The following is a 19,718-nucleotide window of genomic DNA, read 5'->3' on the forward strand; positions in this document are numbered from 1 at the left end:
CTAAATCTATAGAATAAAGGTGACCTAACAAATCCTCACCTGGCCGTAAGCCTGTAAACTCGAACAAAAGAAAAAGGTTAAAACATTCGTAGTAATAATTCTGTCCGCTTTCTTGGGAATAAGTGGGTCTGGAATAAAAAGAGTCAGGTATTTCTGACATTGTCGCGAATTTGTTTTGGAAAATACGATCAGATTTCTATGAGTAAGAATTATTTTGGATATTAAAGTTTGTTTATATTTAGAACAATATGATTATATGTTTACGTTTAGTACTTATAACCTTATTGAATGAATAGAAAGGGTAAATCTGTGTTATCAATGGAATAATAGATCCGTGTTTCCGTTCAAGCCTTTATTTTTAAAAAGAAAAAGCACAATACCAAGATAAAAATATACGTATTTTCAAAAGGCACATAAATAAACAAAGCTTTTATTGAATCAAGTTATACAAAAAGTCGTGCGACCTCTGAAAGGTTACAAAGAATTACATTGGCCTCCACTACCTAACGTTTCCTTTCATACATTATTTAATTGACTTGATACTTGATAGTTGATACATTATCAAAATTAAACCTTTATAATTCAAAAGTGATGTGAATCTTTAGATGCCTTTTATTTAAAGCACATTGTAGATTGCTTTCTCTTTTATCATCGAAAATAATGAAAATTCACTAAAAGATAATACAGAAAACAATATAAACATAATACTGTATTATTCATTATTATTTATTATGAATGAAAACCATGTCTTAAAACATAATAGATTCTTCTTCATAGATAATTCTTAGAAAAATAATTAATTTTAATACTTCACGCATCAAAAAACGTCTTGCAAATGTTATCCAAATATATTACACGTTTATCAAGACCCTTCAGGTAAAGGGCTTTATCGTAATGCCTTCGTTCATGACATTGGGCGTACAGTCTCCGAAGGTCGTTTGCTCACGCGATGATATTCGGTCATTTGGCTACGGAACTCTGCAAATCGTCTGGTACTAGGTAGTTTTGGCTTAAGGAACCCTATCTATAGGTTGCAAGTTCGTGTAAGCTAATATGCAGATGGGCTTTGCAGTTCATGATAATGATGATATTTGAAAATCATACAAAAATACTTTTGAAAACCTTCTGTATAGATTAGCATATTGGTTTAGCTTACAAGGGTGTGGATTGATCGATGTTTTGGTCCCGGATAATATGGAGATAGGAGCTTATTATAATGTTGAGACTTGTATAACTGATTGCTTTAGTTTTGTTTTTTTTTTCGTGGAAAAAATAAACTTACATTTGAGCATGAGATATTTAAGTGTGTGACTAATAAAAGGCCTTAATTATACTAAAAATTAACTAATAGAAGAAACAATTACAGTTTTTGCGTATTGTCTGTTTTTTACAGTATTCTGTTCATATTTTTATTCATATCTATTTCGAGAATCATAATATTCTAGATAACATCAATTCGCATCCTCATTATGTTTACATCTTCATGTCTTCGCCGATTCCTAGAAAAATAGATTGCTAGTCAAAACTAACATGTCTAGGATTTTTTCCAGAGTATACCTATTTGGGATAAAACCTTTCTTACAAGATATTTCTATTATCTCTGACTTCATCAAATATGAAGAGGATCTTCTCTTATTTTTGGCACGTTGAGCGTGTTTTATACAGCTTTGAGAACCGTTATCAGTTTTTCAAAATTGGTATGGTTGTATAATTATTGGAGTAGGGAAGTAGGTGGTTTTGGTGTTGTGAATTATCTTCTAACGTTACCTTATGAGTTTGAAAAAGATGATATACATAGGTATAGGCATGTGCATTGTGCTTGCTTTAACAATTATGCAATATTTTTGTAATAAATTATATTATGGATTTTGTGTCTCCCTAATTCATAATATATTGGTTGTTATCGATTAATTATGTACCTACTTGGATTTTATAGTTTTGTGATTCCCCAAAAAAAAAATTTTAGCCCCAATTTACTAATTATTTGCTCCTCTTAGCCTTGCGCTTATTAATAAAAAATAATAAAAAGTATGTCATAATTTAAAATATATTTAATCTTCTATTATTTGTACTAATTATAGTGGTCTAATACGTATATAGTTACTCATCCGCTCTGCCCTTGACCACTTGTTTTGTCGTGATCAATTGGTGTAATTTAGTCACTAAAGCTAAATTTACAATTAGTTAAGTAATTAACAACATACTGTTGTTCGTCGTGTGGTCTGGTATTGTTTTTGTTTATTTTTTATTTTTTCCTATATTCAGTTTTGTATAATTTTGCATCCTTTTGTTTTCTTCATCCCAAATGCTTTAAAAAATGCTCCTAATATTGTTGACCTGCAAGCAATTAAATACTTTTGCAAATGTGTTTGCCTATAAAAAACTGATTTGGTTGAATTTCGATATCTGATTTGATAAATAGCTAGAGAGCTAGCGCAAAGCTACCTGTATGTATTTGACCAGACCTGGATTTTTGTGTGTTGATTCCCCTATACCTACTATACATGAGATGAGAGGTCACTAAGCCCAGAGTGGTGGACGAGCCGCGCGCTTAGGTAAGACAGGTGGAAATTTTTGGCGAACTTTGAAACCATTTGACCACGTCTGCCATTTTGATATTTGAAAATAGATTATTATTACTATCGGAAAATAACAATGGCAGACCATTATCACGCGGATAACATTCTGGCAGACACTTATGAAAGTGCTGAAAAAAATACAATTTTGAAAGTATTTGACCAGATCTGCCATTCATATATTTTATTTATTAGGGTCTTAAAAACTTATTTTCGAAACGGCAGACGTTTTCATTGCGTACAGACTTCAGCAGACAACAAAAACTAGCTACTACATGGACAGATCTATGCATACAGTACTATCTCTGTAGCTATTTTTTTCCATATATATCAATATTATTCTCACTCTAGCCTATAGTATTTTTATTTTATATAGTTACTAGCATTCAAATAGTCTAGGTTTTATACCTGAGAGGGCTCTTTTCGGTTCCCACTCTAACGGATATTGCCAGATGTTTTCAGTACAGATTAGATACTAGCAGATACATCACTTCCATGCAAAAGTGAAAATTACTACGCTATAAATAGCCTAAAAAATCTTAATAATAATAATTACGCTTCACAGCAAGAAGAAATGTACCATATGTACCCGCACAAAGTCAATATTGTGTTGCCTACCGTTCGACTCAATGGCTAGGGTTGTAACTACCTTTAATAATTATTACCAAACTAATAAACCGAGTGATGCGAAATAACCATAATTCTTTAAGAGTTTGATAAAATGATCAGGCAGGTATTTTCTTTAATCCTTCTCTGAATTATCGGTTACTAAATTGTATCGTTGAAATTATTCTTCATCGCGTAAATTTAATAAATAATCATATGGAAAACACTTTTCATTTGTTTTTTACTTTCACGCCCAACTACTATACAATAATTACGTTGTTTCGGTATTTTGACGAGAAAACGCAGGAAACATCCGTTGAATCATTTTAGATAGATTGTATATTTTGTATCTGTAGAATTGAAATCAAAGCTATGTATATGTTGTCTCCATTCTTTTCTTATCGGATTGTTGATCCCAATGCGAATGCGTCACTTAAATTTTATAAAAGACAATTAAGAACATCAAAAATAAAGTGATACGTAAATATTTCACAGTGCAATATATTATGTAATTAATAATAATTATATATTTATGAAAAAATAATTACATCAGATTTAATAATCGCAATTGTTTTGAATGTACATATGAATAAATGATGACATCATAATAGTAATAATCACAATTGTTTTATTTCCCATTTGTTGCAACCCTAGCATATTTTCATGTAGCAGCAGAAGTACCTACACTGGCGGCGGCCGCGGCATCGTGCGACATCAAAGGCATTGCCTTACTAGGTAAGTTAATAATGATTAACTCTTTAATAATTATTTTTGACTTTACTCATTTCTTTTATTATATAATTTACGTTTTACTTTTACAGAATCAATGGATTATGAAGACGAGTCACACAACGCCATACGATAGTGATGATGAATGAACATTTCAATAAATGCATGCGTGTTTTTTTTATGTTGTTTTGTAATTGTTAATTGTTTCTTAAATAAAGAAATAAACTAAATATTTAAATGATGATTTGTTATTTGCAACACAACTTTATATTTGAGATTCTTTACAAATGTATTTAGTTTTGTATCATCAAATTTATAAATTTTATTCCATAGTTTTCAAAATTAAATGTAAATGACCATAAAAACATTAATAAAGTAAATCATTGATGTAAGGTCAGGGATCGTATTACGTAATACATATTATATACATCTGACCATGTAGAAGCTAAGTCTTGTTGACTGCTGAAGTCTGTAAAGTTTTGTTGTCTGCTGAAGTCTGTACGCAATGAAAATGTCTGCCGTTTCGAAAATAAGTTTTTAAGACCCTAATAAATAAAATATATGAATGGCAGATCTGGTCAAATACTTTCAATATTGTATTTTTTTCAGCACTTTCATAAGTGTCTGCCAGAATGTTATCCGCGTGATAATGGTCTGCCATTGTTATTTTCCGATAGTAATAATAATCTATTTTCAAATATCAAAATGGCAGACGTGGTCAAATGGTTTCAAAGTTCGCCAAAAATTTCCACCTGTCTTACCTAAGCGCGCGGCTCGTCCACCACTCTGGGCTTAGTGACTCCTCATCTCATGTATAGTAGGTATAGGGGAATCAACACACAAAAATCTAGGTCTGGTCAAATACATACAGGTAGCTTTGCGCTAGCTCTCTAGCTAAAAGATTAGGTGTGTGGAATAACAGCTGATAATTGACCTGAACCTTGTGCAACTTGAGTAAAGTCGTGGACTGTTTAAGTTTGTGTATTGTGAAAATTTATTTTTTTGAGCTTTTAATTATGTTAATGATTAAAAGCTCAGAAAAATAAATTTATAGTTATCTACCTATATCATAGAAAAGATTTAACCCACACCCGGCGGCTAACAAAGTCCATTCGGAATGGAATGGTTAGGAATGGACCATTCCTAACCACTGCGCTTACCACACCACATCTATCTAACTTGCTCCCTTTCTTAATTATCCTTAAAGTCACTTCTTAATTTTTATTGTTAGAACGTTATAATGTTCAGTGAACTCGTGTCAAGTGATATTTGACCCGATGTTGCATTGGGATCGTTAGCATCTGCTTCAACAGCTGTTGTTTTGTTGTATAAAGTAGGTATTAAGTTTCCTGTTTTTAATGCCTACAGTATTCAAGGTTATGATATTCAAACGGAATATAAGCTATTGGTTCAGTTTTGTGAGGAAAAACAACAATCATAAATGTGAAAAGGATATGTAAACAAATTATAATGTTTTATTAACACACTAATACATCATAACATAAAATATAAGTATACAATGTATAGAATATAGTACACCTAAATAAATATTTCTTGTCATAGTATAGCATTAAAATTTTACACGAATACAAGTCTAGAAAACTTTAAATTCGAATATGAATTCGATTTCTTTTCATTTCTTCTTCTCCTCTAATTTTAGTGCAACTAAAAACTACGTCGATGATATCCGAGGTAGTTTGCACGTTCTGAATATCACTAAATACATATATTGTTTTGTGTATGGATAAAGGCGAATTTTCACAATCATCATGTTACAGCGATGGAGGGCGGCGCGTGGTGCGCCCGCGACATATCGCTGCGCGCGCAGAAAAAGTTCTTGTCGCGCGTCGGCGGCGCGGCCAGTGCGCGCGCGCTCGTGCTCGACGAACATGCTGCTAAGTTATTGGATCAGGTACGTTGTGTGATAAAATATATTTATATTATGTAAAGGTTTTTCTCGTTTGCCAAATTTATGTAGGACTGATAACCAGGATGGTCATATGGTATTTAACTTAGATATTGTGGATATTCTAGGTGGATTAAAACTGGCTAGTAACTTGACTAGCCAGTTTTAATTTGCTCAACCTGTAATCCAATGTTACATTTATTTACAGCTACGGCCTCAAATATTTATAAATAAAGACAATGAAATTAAAAACGCAATCCCAAACGAGTAATACATTCTACATTGATGAGGACACTTTTGCACTATGTTAAAGGTTTTGATTTAAAAAATAATGATATCGACAACCCATCTATTGATAATTGACATAAACATAAAAATAACACGCCATTACCAATTTCAGTTCCTAAACGTCCTCCGGGAGCGCGTGGAGAAACGCGAGGCGGAAAAGCTAGTGAAACACGTGATCAAGTCAGCGGTAAAGCTGGGCGTGCTGCGGCGGCACGGCCAGCTCACCGCGGCTGACGAGCGTGCGCTTACCGCCTTCCGATCCAAGTTCCAGGTCTGTTTTATGCTACAGCCTACAGTAGTTTTCGGTTAAGTCGAAATCAAGTCGAAATCTTGTTCCTATCTTTAGGATTATGTCAGAGCAAGCAAAGCTTTACCATAAATACTTGTTACATGACTGGTAGCATTACAGAAAGGAAAATTAACTAAAATACTCCTTTAAATTGAAAATCACTTTGGAAGCTTTGCATATGAATAAATTAAACAATAAATCGAATAATTTATCCATATTAATAAAATTTTGTAAAAAATTTACAGACGGTGTTGATGGCTGTGGTATCTTTCTCGGAGGTGGAGTTCTCGTACGACAGAGGCTTCCTGCAGGACGCGTTGAGGGAATCTCATCAGTCACTCAAGTAAGTACATTTATAAATCTATTAAATAAACGAATATTGTTATACAGATGGGAGTAGGTTCCTCTTTTAATCGCAAGATTTGTTTTTGGTTAAGATATTTGATAAGATTTAGTAATACTATTAGTTAATCGTCCTGAAGATATATCTTATTAAAACTTATTACAGTTGTCTCCCCCATCTTTTTATAACACATCATTTAAAAATAACTCCAAAAACTTTATGCATATTAATTTATAGTCCAGACTTAAATTTATTATCTCTATATTTTCAGATCAGTAGTAGAGCGCCATCTATCGGACAAGTCGGTATCTCGTCTCGCCGGAGTGTTCGCGCTCGCGTCTCGAGCCGACCTCTTAGATTCATTATTCGCGGGACAAATAGACGAAGGAGTGCTCAAACTTACCAGAATGCTGCGAAAAGAATTAGACCGAGGCCTGCTTTAATTCCGAATAATTGATTTTTTGTGCCGTCCTAAAAAATTGCTAGCTTCTAACATCTAAATGGTTAGGGTGGTGTTTGGAATTAGCGGTAACAAGGAAATTGGTTTTAGTTCAATGTTAGGTGCGATTATTTGAACGCTGCAAGTTGAAATGCAGGCGTTCTGTTTAATTATTTTGCAACACTCTGATGATAAAGTGTGAAATGGGAATTAGAGAGATGTTGGAAATTGTGGAAGATACAAAAAAAACCTACTAACGGCATACGAGAAAAGGATGCAGTATTGATAAAAATCGCGAAAGAGTGAATATTTCGATTAACTTGCACTTTAATACACTAAAACCCAGTAGTGACGATACAAATATCGCAAATTAGATAACAGGGCACTTAATGCAAAGCAAGAAAAATTTTCAGCATTTACTTTCGATGCAATTTTTTATTCGATTGCCTAAAGGAGCATACAATGTGGTAATATAAATAAAAAAAATCATCACTCTCGGTGCGTTTGAGAAACCGACAACTATACAATGCTATTTTTATGAAAGCTGGTAATTGTTGGTGTCAAATATAAGACATGACATGAAGAAAAAATTATGATACAGAGAGAAGCAATTAAACTTATTCAAATTTGTTTAATGGACCTTAAGTTGTTGTTGAAAAGATCTGAAATCTTAGAGAAGAAGCAAAAAACCACTATTAGGGGTTAATTGCTTAAATTATGCTCTCTACTCGGTACTAAAATAAAAATAAAAGCAAAAAGACTGTTACAAATACTCAAACTTTTTTAACAGAGAGTACGAACAAAAGATAATTGTCATAACTTAGTCCTTGACTATAATTTCACCCAAGTATTTAGGAACTAGCTGTTGCCCGCGACTTCGTCCGCGATTAAGTCGTTTTTCGTCATTCGTCGTTTAAAAAAAATACGTGACACTTTATTTTTGAATGTTCTTAATTGTCTCTTATAAAAATTAACTACATTAAAATTGAATACTCTGATAAGAAAATCTTAAAATCGGAGGACATCGAAAATCTGAGGAAAACATGAGTGAATTTGATTTAAATTCTACATTACTTAGTAATTCATATAATAATCTAAATTAAATGTAGATTAACAGTTTGAGCGCATCATTATATAATATGTACCTCAGTATTAAATTACGTTATAGTTTACATAGTTATTTTACTAAAAACACGATGACTTTCTTTCGCGCTCGGTACAACAAACTAAGCATGTTTGTGGTACGTGGCCCGCGTCACTTGACCCCCCGTGAGTTCCCCTCCGTTACGATGCGAAAATACATTCGTCGCCCTACTGTAGGAAAAATTGTAAAATTTTAATCGAATACAAAATATATTTGAAGAAACTTAGGTTGGCCTTCAGGCAAAAGGGATCCTATCAAATGATAAACTTGACCTTGTATCTTAAAAGTAAGCATGAAAGGATCCTCTGATAATTGTTGAGCACCAAAGGATCATTTAAAACGCACTACTATAAGAGCGAATATTGTCTAAGAACTGTTTAGATTGCACATGTTCCTCTAAAAGTAGTGATTTCAAAGGTTCTGGTATATCTTCAAACGAAAGTCGACTCCTTACTTTTCTTTAAAGCATTACAAAAAGAACATACTACGTTAATATCGCCTATACAGAAGATGATCTGTAATCAATTGTGAGGTTCCTTATAAGCAAACCCACTTTTATATTTGTCGGACCACACCACCGAACTCGTAGATTGATCTTCTATGTTTACCTCTAAGTCATTAAGACTGTCGAAATCTGTCTACATTAAGACGGGCCTCTCGCTATTCGTCCGTTTCAAGAGACCAAATAGTTTCAATTCTTAATCTTTCATTAAACAAACTTATTAATCGTACTTGTCTCAAATAATCTTGTCTCAAATAATGGTAATATTCGCGTCCCTACTCTAGTCATTGCTTATGCTCATGTTCATCTTCAAGAGATCGAATAATATTATGGTGCACCCTATTATTTGTCAAACGGTCTTCATATTGAGTAAAAGTTTCAGATTATCGAGATAAAATATGCCATTTGCGATCAGCTGTGAGACGTTATACCCTCTCAGTGAAGGTTTCGGTCTCACAGGCAATTCTCGTTGTGAAGCGGTTTCAGGTTCTCGGCATAACACATGTTGTTTTCGGTCAATAGTAAGCCTCTTACCTCTAACGATCCTTGAGAACTCTTATTTCTCATTTTCTTAGCTTTGCTCGAATTTCGATATAAAGATTTTTTAGGTGGCACTGATGCGATAAATTAAGTTAAAACGGACTGAGAGTGTTATAATCATCAATCATCATCATCATCAATACATATAATAAAATTGTGGAAAAGCGATGTCTGTACAATGAAAATATGTAGAAAAAAATTAGCAGGTGTTATTATTAAATCGATCTTGAACCCAAAACTGTAGTTAAAATTTTTTTTGTCTGTTTGTCTGTATGTTTGTGCACGCTAATCTCAGAAACGGCTTATCCGATTTAGATGCAGTTTTCACTAATGTATTGTGGTAATCTTCATTTAACATTAAATGTTAAATGAAGATTACCACAATACATTAAATTACTAAATTTTAGTGTTTATTTCATATCCATCGGTTCATAAATAAAAAAGTTATGACAATTTATAAGTAATCACGGCGAACATTTGCTAAGGCATTCTATTGTACACTGTACAGTGTACAATAGAATGTACAATGTGTAATGTGTGTAAAATACATATCAAAATTCCCCAAGGGTTTGGGGGTAAGCTGAGGTAGTAGGGGGGGGGCGGGGTCAAATTAACATTATGGTTACTTCTAATAGGTAAATTTTCCACATAAAATGTCCTTTAAATTATGTCGTATTATATTTTTAACCCCCGACGCAAAAAGACGGGTGTTATGTGTTTGACTGCTATGTATTTCTGTGTGTGTGTGTGTGTCTGTCTATGGCACCGTAGCTGGCTAACAGGTAAACCGAATTAGATGCGGCTTTTTTTTTGTTAGGCAGCATATTTTCCGACGCTGGTTCTTAGATAAATTGTATCAAAATCGGTTCATCCACTTATTATACCTACATAGGGGTAAAAGAGGGAATGAAAATGATATAATAATTTATTTTTAAAGATCGTCGGGAAGTTTATGAAATTATTTATTCCTTTTTCTATACACTTTTCTTCGTCTAAACGGTTTAGTTACGTGCTCCCTCTCTCTCTCTTCAGCCTTTTGTTACATGCGTGAGACAGGAAACATCTAATTTGGATTTGTTCCTGGATTTGATAAAAATTGAGTATCGATTAAGCTGATCAGTGGCTACACCATACATTATTAAAAACATCCATTTAAGAAAGGAAGGAAATAGAATTTGCTCCTCTCCCCCCCTGGTTCCTAAAAAATAATATGACATAATTTAAAAGAAATTTTACGTAGAATTAGTTAGGCATTTCTTTTTTGATTTTCGATATTATATACTAATCATAATTTTTCTATTTGGTATAGGTTAGGCATTTCATTTCTTGATTTTCTTTAATAAGTTGGTACGTAAGTTTTGTAGCTCAGTTTAGTAAGAAATTTTAATAAGTTAGAATTCTTTTAATTATTTATGGTAGTACGTATTTACTCAATAATTGTATGTTAAGTAGTAATTCAGCATGGGCGTAGCCACGGTGGGGCTGGGTGGGGCGCTTACCCTGGCTTTGATCTGGTAGGTACCAATTGTGAAGGGGAGTGGGCGTGGGCGTTGGCGTGGGCCTGGGAGTGAACGTGGGAGTGGAAGCATGAAAATAAAAACAATTATTGTTGCCCCACCCTGAGCCCATGGTCATAGGTCCCATAGTCACTATTCCACGCGGACGAAGTCGCGGGCACAGCTAGTAGACAAATATAATCAGAAAGCTTTGAACTCCTAAGCTCAACCATAAAAGATAGACATTTATGATGTCGGGAGATATTTTTTATATAATATGGAGAACATTTCTTTCATAGGTACTTGATTTCTGTGTAGCTTTAACCCTTAAGGTTGCACACGCGACGAAAGCTTAAAAATGGAGTTACTGCTCTGCTCACGAATATGAAAAATAATTGTACCAAGTTTCGTTTAAATCCGTCGAGTAGTTTTTGTTTCTATAACGGTTATACAGACAGACAGACGGACAAAAATTTTTGGCGTCAGTGTCGATCCCTAATCACCTCGTGATAGTTATTTAGGAAATATATTTCATGTACAGAATTGACCTCTATAGATTTAATATAAGTATATAAGTATACATATAATTAGATTCCAATTTCCATGTAACGTTAAATTCGACTACACAATAACTAACAGACAACGCAGGTTACTCTCGTTTCCGTAAGTTGAGGCGGCTACATATTCGGTCCTCATAACTTCACTTTTTGTGAACGAAACGACAGCGCGGTTTAATTCGATGTCAAAAAAAAGGAAATATTTTTAATTGTGAAAAAATATTATGATTTACACCATTAATACTATTTTAACATTAACACAAAATATAAGACTGTGAGTGTGTAAAAATAAATCCAGCTAGTTTCACATCAAACTTATGTTTTTAATTAGGTATACGACATGAAAATATATTAATTACCAAGCAATAATCATACAGGTAAATACTGAACAAAAGTATTAACAGTCAAAGTATATTTTTACTTACAACATGTAAATGATGAAGGAATAATAATTATCAACGAACTAACCTTTTTGTATTATTTTGTTTATAAATATAAATTCATAAACAATAAATTTATAAAGAATAGAAAAAATTCAACCACTAAAGAATGCTGGTTCGAGTCCCGCCTCGTTATCCAATTTTTAAAACACGAAGATTTTTAAAAATGTAACCAATGAACACAATCAATATTAGATTAATTGTAATGGTGTCTAGTTTGACTTAAAATAATAAACATCTACCCTCACTTTTAAAAATGTAGTATATTCACACGAATTATAAGCGCACCTTATAGGGAAGGGAAGATATGGGTTAAAGAGTTAAATAAATAAATAACATAATTATATTTAAATTATTAATTTTTAACATTGTATTCAGTAGTGTTAACATGTAAATTGATTTGATTTTTACGAAATCTCATAGATGGCGCTGTTTCAAATTTGTCTTTATACTACTAAATTCATTAAACTGTTTCTCTGCCCAAATTACGTAAATGACATAGTTTTTATTGTGTAAAGCTAGATAATAGCATGGCTTACCCGAAACCAACATTTAAACATAAATCTTTAGATTGTACGCTGTCGTAATACACGGAATACGTAAGAAAAAAAAAGGTTCACAGCTCCTCCCCCGGAGGTGATAGCATGATAATATGTTTAAAAAAGCCTCACTCGACCTGTTAGTAATATTCATGCAAAATTTGAAGTCAATCTATGCAGTACTTTTCGAGATTAGCCTGGACAAACATACAGACAAACAGACAAACAGACAAAAATTCTAAAAACTATGTTTTTGGCTTCTATATCGATTATAGATCATGGATTATGTATTCTTTTAAAAAAATATTCAATGTACAGTTTTGACTTTCCTACGATTTTATTATATGTATAGATATAGTCATTTATTTGAGAACGATAGTTATGCTTGTGTGACGTCATTTACTCAATTTAATTTTATTTGCACCTCATAAATATAGTATGCATAGGACATAGACTTGCCCAGTTTTTGCCTCATGTAAATATTAAGAAAAAATTTAGTAGGTATGGTTTTAACTCAAAATATTTTTAATTAAGTTGTAATCGTATTTTCGCTGTTATACGTAATGTTGTTAGGATATTTTGTGTAAGAAAAGGATTGATTTTTTGTTATCGATGAAATGTGATGTTTAAATTGGTTGTTGTTGGATTGATTTCGAAAGATGAAAAAAGCATATTATTTAAAACAAGAACAAAATTCGCGCGCAAAATAGAGAGCTATGATTGGTTGAAATGAAAGCGCGATTGAAAAAATTATGACGCAATAACGTTATTGACCAATGATATTTTGGTATTTTAATTTCTTTAACATTTTATTTTTTTAACATATGACAGGATGACAGAAAATTCGTAAGGGAGAACTCTTTCCTAACATATCTCTTATAATGTAAATAAGATTAAGTTTGGATGTTAGAAAAAATATTTATTTGATGTGCGATGTTTCTTTTGAAGATGCTTATTGGATCTGATACTTGCCTAATTTGATATTAAATTGCATTTTATTCACGCATTTAATGTAAATATTAGGAATGTATTATTATTACGGTTACCGATATATTAATTGTATTGGAGTTAAGGAAGATCTTTGTGTCTTGACAATATGTAAAATGATATTATTATTGTATTTGTTTATATTTAAGCTAAGATAATGGACAAATGATGAATCTTTTAATGTACTAACACAAAAATGTAGCCACGTTCAAGAAAATATTTTTTTAATTCTAATTCTTTGTACAAGTTATAGCTGGTTTCACAACTTCTGGATTTGTTATGTTTAGCTTATCTGCCAGTTAAAATGATGAAAAATGTATGAATATGTATCAGTGACTTATCAGTCAGTTAATCAGGAAGTCGTGAAACTGGTCCCCATCTTATATCCGTTTATTGTATTTAATGAATCCGTGAATATAAATTGAAATATCTTTAAAGACAGATTTAGTATAAATTTAGATTATTTTAATAAAATTTAATGGTCTTACCACAAAACAATTTAAACACAGTCTAACTTTAAACCAGGGATCTGTCACTTCAATAGTTGTCGATGTGAAATACGACAAAACCAGATTAAAGAGAACCCGCGCTTAAAGTTAAACCCTGTCTAATGTTTTTTGTGGTAAGACAGTAAAGTTTTCTGGCTTGAATTACATATCTGCTCTCTACTCAAATAGTTTTTGGAAATGATTTTTATTCTGTACCAACAATTTCGGACCAAAATCTTTCTACATATCTGTATTGTGTATTATGATGTACTCATATCTTTTAATGCAATAAATGTAGCCATTGATAATAAGAAAATTCGCAGGTTCGATTTTTAAAATTACAAAAAAAATCTGTCTTTTTTTTCGAGTACAGTCTTGCCAGATAGAAATAATAATTTCTCTCACTTTATATAATTGTCTATGTCTGCTACGCACGAATTATAGCTCGTAATCAGTAATTTGATAATGAATGAAAAGTTTAAAATTTTCGTCCATAATCTAATTGTATTTTACTTGCCAATTATGCAATAAATGTATAATTATATTATGTATGTAGTATTTGTGTTTAGACATTATGTTAATAATGTGAAACAACTCAATGAAATATTGCCATTTTATAATAAATTTAATTATTGTAAACAAATAATCTGCTAGTACGTCCACGGCCTTATTTGTTGGTTGGTTTTAGCTAGATGATATCAAAGACGTCCTCAACGGCATGACAATATTGTTAAATATGCGATAACATTTAGCTTTGTATGTCTTACATTATCAAGGGTTTCATATCACTCGATTTTAAATCTAAGGCTACTTACACACTAGCGATTAATCGTCGCAATGACGACTTATTTAAGTGTTTTCTTGTGTGTAAATGTGGAAATAAGTAAATGGCTTAAAATCAATTTTATTTTAATATAATTTTGTGAGATTATCATTGTTTAGATTAACATTTGATGTATGTATCGTATAAAATAATGTTTTTAACGCTATGACCAAATGTAATGGTAAATGTGTTATTTATTCATAAATAAATGTATTAGAATTAATGAAAACATGAACAAATTAATTTAAAATAAATTTCGTTAAAAAGACAAAAATTCTCATTACTAAAAACGTTTGTCACATTTAGATCTTATACAATATTGTTTGTGTGTCATTTCAATTTAAAACGTAACGCGTTGTAATAGGTTCTTTTTTACAAAATCCTCTGTTATTTTTACGTATATTTGTACATAGCTTTGAAACTTGTGAACCAATGTACACAATCACTATAATAAGCGTAGAAATTGCTATGAATTGATCACATAATACAGCACTATATGAACACTGGAGTAGATCTCAATATTATGTATTAATTTTACTTAAATATCGCCTCTATTCGTAAGTTTTTAAAGTGTATGTAAGATTTGATATCTAATATACAATTGATAAAGAATTAATGTCTTTTATTTTTCTATAAAGAAACATAACAATAACCTATCTTCAACGGTGCATTTACATCAAACGAGCGAATGTTCATTCTTAGTGCGATCGAAAAGATTGCAATGCTGAACAACACTGAATACGAGTTTTCGTTTTCACTAAATGATCACGAAAGAATGCTCTTGCTCTATATTTGTTTGATGATGTTGATGTAAATGCACCGTAAAAAAAATGAACCGTTATCATGCATGTCACATTTTAAATATATTGCCATCTATTGGATTCCGATGGGAATGAGTTGTTTTTACTGGGGAACAAAGTAGTCTTTATCACTCTCTAGGCTCCAAACTGACAAAAATCTTACCATATGTTACGGTGCATTTAGATCATATGAGCGAATACTCATTCGATCAAAATGATCTATGTCAAATTCTTTTAGTGTAAACAGACGTAGAGCCTTAGCGTAGAGCATTCTTTCGTTGTTCTTAATGCGATACTGACAATACTGAATACGAGTTTTCGTTTACACTAAAAGATCACGAAATAATGGTCTTGCCCTAGCTTTTAGCTCTATGTTCGTTTGGTCTAAACGCACCGTTATAAAGGAATTTATAGGCATAGTTCACGTGAAAATTTTATAAATTCCTGACATAGTTGAGTAACTGAAGAACAATAAAAACCTTACGACATGAAAGTAATAATCATCTTATTGCACTAATGCACTAATGGAACCCGTTAGAAGGAACCCTAAAAAATTAAAATCCAATCTACCAAAACTAAGTTTTAAACCATTTGGTTTTTGACATTAGATCACAGTTAACATGGAAATGTATCTAATGTCTGCTGGATTTACCAATTGAAATTTACTGTGGGATTTAACCCTTCAAATCAATAATAATATCTAGGTACATGAAACTGATAAAATCTCTGTTACGGTATTTAAAGATATTTTTCATTTATAATGAAAGGAAGAAGGAATAGGATAATCCTGAAGTATTCAGTGAGGAAGATAAATAAAACACACAATTATTGTGAAAGCACCAGTCAATAAGTATTTATTCACTAAAATTTTTTAGTATACAAAACTGATACCGGCTGTTTCCGTTAAACTTTAGGATATAGCACATAATTCTTCAAATACGATCAAGATAATACATACCTAAATAAATAACTACATAGTAAATACATACATATTTCTCATATAGGTAATTATACAAATAAATATATTTAGAATAAAATTATAAGTAAATAAAACTTTACGTGTTATATCCCAAGGTTTTAATATCATTGGTGACCATAAACTATTATATGCCAACAGAAAAAAATCCGAGTCGGAAACGCAGAGTCGACTATAAATTAGAACCAAAAAATTTATATGAAAAAAAAGTAGTTAAATGATTTTTTTACATGTAAAATAAGACAATATAAATATGACATATTATAGTTTATAATTATATAGACATTGTTGCTTTTTAGTGAATGCTTCAAAATGCATCTACTACACGTAAATACAACAGAAAATCACGAACAAAACATCTATAAAGTGTTCGACATTTAGTAACTTAACACTAACGATTAGTATGAAATATTTATGAGATCAAAATGACTATATACAAGTTACAATTGGAATGTATTAAGTATGGAGTGGGTACTAAATATATACACATATCCCTATATTATATCGATGTTGTAACACAGGACATTTATTTGGTGTGACCAAAACATGTCATGTTACATCTACTTTGACAAATAACTGAATTCGCGCCAATTGTGTTTATTGTCACTACAAAAAATATACACAAACTATTATAATATTATATTCTGAATATTTCAATTATATGTTTTATATAAAATAGATGCTACTATATGGGGATACTTTTGTGTATTTAAATCCGATTCTATAAATTTTGATGATTAAATATTATACGGTATATTGTGATCTTAAATAACTTACTATGTAAGTAATATTTAAAATGCTACTTTTGCGATGGGATGTCTAAGTGGTAAAGGGCTAAGCTTTCTATTGTGAAATGCTAAAGGTACACGTGACCAAAAGCCCAAAGTTTTATGAGCCTTACAATACTTATTCTAGACATTTAGTACGTCTACAATTAGTATAAAATAGATTTTTTTTTCTTTACTCTAACTTAAATATTATTCCATGAATTGAGTATTATGAATTTAATGATTTTATATACGTATTTCCAATGACAAATACACCAAATATATCTTAATTTTCACGTTCAAAAATACTACAACATTTAATGAGAATTTCGTCAAAAATTAACAAAATAATTTATATTAATTCGTTCTTCAATACATATTGTATCGTGGAATCATAAAAGATGACTCACACTTTTTTACAAGAGCAAGCAATTAATTGCGTCTCTCATTTTTTGTCGATGAATTTAATTTTATGTAAACATCCAATAGAGATAGTGGATATGTAACATTACTTAGCAAAAGTGACATCACTGGGAATCAAGATGTGCGCTTCCAAACAATTAATATAATGGAAAAACTACGACTATGTATCTTATATTACTGATCATTAATTCTAACCAATAAATGGGTTATTTAAGAAATAAATTTTTCTATCTAATACAAAATATCTACTATCATTTCATTACCAATTTAAATTCTTAACGAATCTTCCTGCTTTTGAATTTTGGCCTGTTATAATTTGTTTTCGTTGTTACAATATAATCGAAAATCGTTGGCCTAATTAATACTACTTTGATTTGTATGAATATCAATTGCATTTTTATGCAATGTTACATTTGAAATAATATAATAATAAAAATATAATAATTATAACATAGATCTATAACAATACGAAAGATAAAATAAATATTAGAATTTCTTGAATTACAAATGTTACAATCACATTCTACATGGTAGAGGACTTTATACACAATAAGGATATTTAATCATAGATTTTGAAACTACAAATCAAATATGTATATGCTTAAAGATGATAGATAAATAGGTACTTATTAAGAATGAATACAGAGATCAAATTGTAGTGGTGCATTTAGACGAAATAATCGTTCTTTGATAGATTAGATACAGATATTATCTTCCTTCATGCATAAAGAGCGAACAGTTTACAGCTGTTAGAAAACTTAATGAATTACCAATTTGGTCTAAACGCACCTTACATAAGAAAGAAAGGAAAATTACAATCCAAATTATAGAGATAAATGCAATAGGTATGTAAAATTGCTACAAGTGCTTAATAAAACCAATTTTTAGCAAAAGCTTGCAAAAGGGTTGAAATATAATTTCGATTATTATTCCGTGTTTGATTATAAATGTATATCCGTGTCTGATTGTTCTTTACTACGTAAAAACGTGGCAATCAACCATTCTCGACAAAAATAATCTTTTGAAGTACAAACGATGAAGAATTGCATAGACAAACTAAATTGAAAAAAGATAAATTGGTTAGCATCAGCACTTCCCAACAAATTTACACATAAATATTAAACGCCAAATAACTATACCACAAACCGTTGTACGCATGAAAATGGCATTCCCGGAGCGGTTATAATCGCATGATCTTTCATATACACACTTTCTTTTAGCAGTTAGGATTTCAATGCCGTGTAGCTAATTTAAACATAGCTTTCCGCACGCAATTTAATAATAGGTCTAGGTTAGCTGAAAGTATTTTAAACGCGGCGTTTAGGTAATGGGGCATAACTGTTATAGGTACTGGCATGTTTACAATATATTGCGCGATGCTCCAAAAATGGACAGACATGTTGTTGTGAAATTGCTGGCAATAAATGCTGTTATTAGAGAAATAGGGACAAAACTATACCAACATAACAGTTGCAGTCTGCTTTAAGTCTGCTGTTATGCTAGTACTCAAAAAGGACGATTAGATTATTATTATAAATTCGGCTCTCAAAGCTAGAGCTTTCGTTGTTCTTATAGATTTCAATTTCATACTATTGTTCAATCACCTTCTTGTTAGGATCCTAACTGTTTACTGTGAAAGACTGCATAGGTATTATGATCATTTATTTGGTATGATCATTTATTTGGTGGTAAGTAATAAGCGATTAGAGCCCAACTATTCACACAGAATACTTTTACATAACTCAGGTAGTAATTTTTCCTCACTTAAAAAAAATTGGTTGTCTGTAAAGTCGGTTTACTAACGATAGTTGAACGTGACAACGGCCGATTGTGCTTCTTTGTCGCTCGTTCCGCGCTCTCGCTTGCACTTCAAGCCTTACATGGAACGCCTCAGAGCGAGGTAACGCCGCATGAGTCATGTGTTTTCGTGCATGCAACCGGCTCTATCGAATTATAAGACGTTGTCACGTCAAAAGGACGATTAGATTATTATAAATTCGGCTCTCAAAGCTAGAGCTAACGCCTGTTAACGTGAAAGACTGCATATGATCATATATTTG

General features: G+C 31.6%; 1 protein-coding gene across 1 annotated transcript in view; it reads left to right on the plus strand.

Moving 5' to 3' along the window:
- The window catches only part of sigmar (Tumor necrosis factor alpha-induced protein 8-like protein sigmar), a 60,546-nt gene extending 52,639 nt beyond the window's left edge, over window positions 1-7,907 (plus strand). Inside the window, exons 3-6 of the mRNA XM_090113161.1 lie at window positions 5,690-5,823; window positions 6,218-6,376; window positions 6,640-6,737; window positions 7,009-7,907. Coding sequence (XP_089969287.1) covers window positions 5,690-5,823; window positions 6,218-6,376; window positions 6,640-6,737; window positions 7,009-7,180 — 563 coding nt within the window. The 3' untranslated portion in view covers window positions 7,181-7,907. The remainder of the gene's footprint in view (window positions 1-5,689; window positions 5,824-6,217; window positions 6,377-6,639; window positions 6,738-7,008) is intronic.
- Window positions 7,908-19,718: the final 11,811 nt, after the last annotated feature.

Source organism: Colias eurytheme, chromosome 19, assembly GCF_061535395.1.
Source record: "Colias eurytheme isolate Ceu_HAF_F1 chromosome 19, ilColEury1 Martin Lab GWU primary, whole genome shotgun sequence".
Classification (NCBI taxonomy): Eukaryota; Metazoa; Arthropoda; class Insecta; order Lepidoptera; family Pieridae; genus Colias; species Colias eurytheme.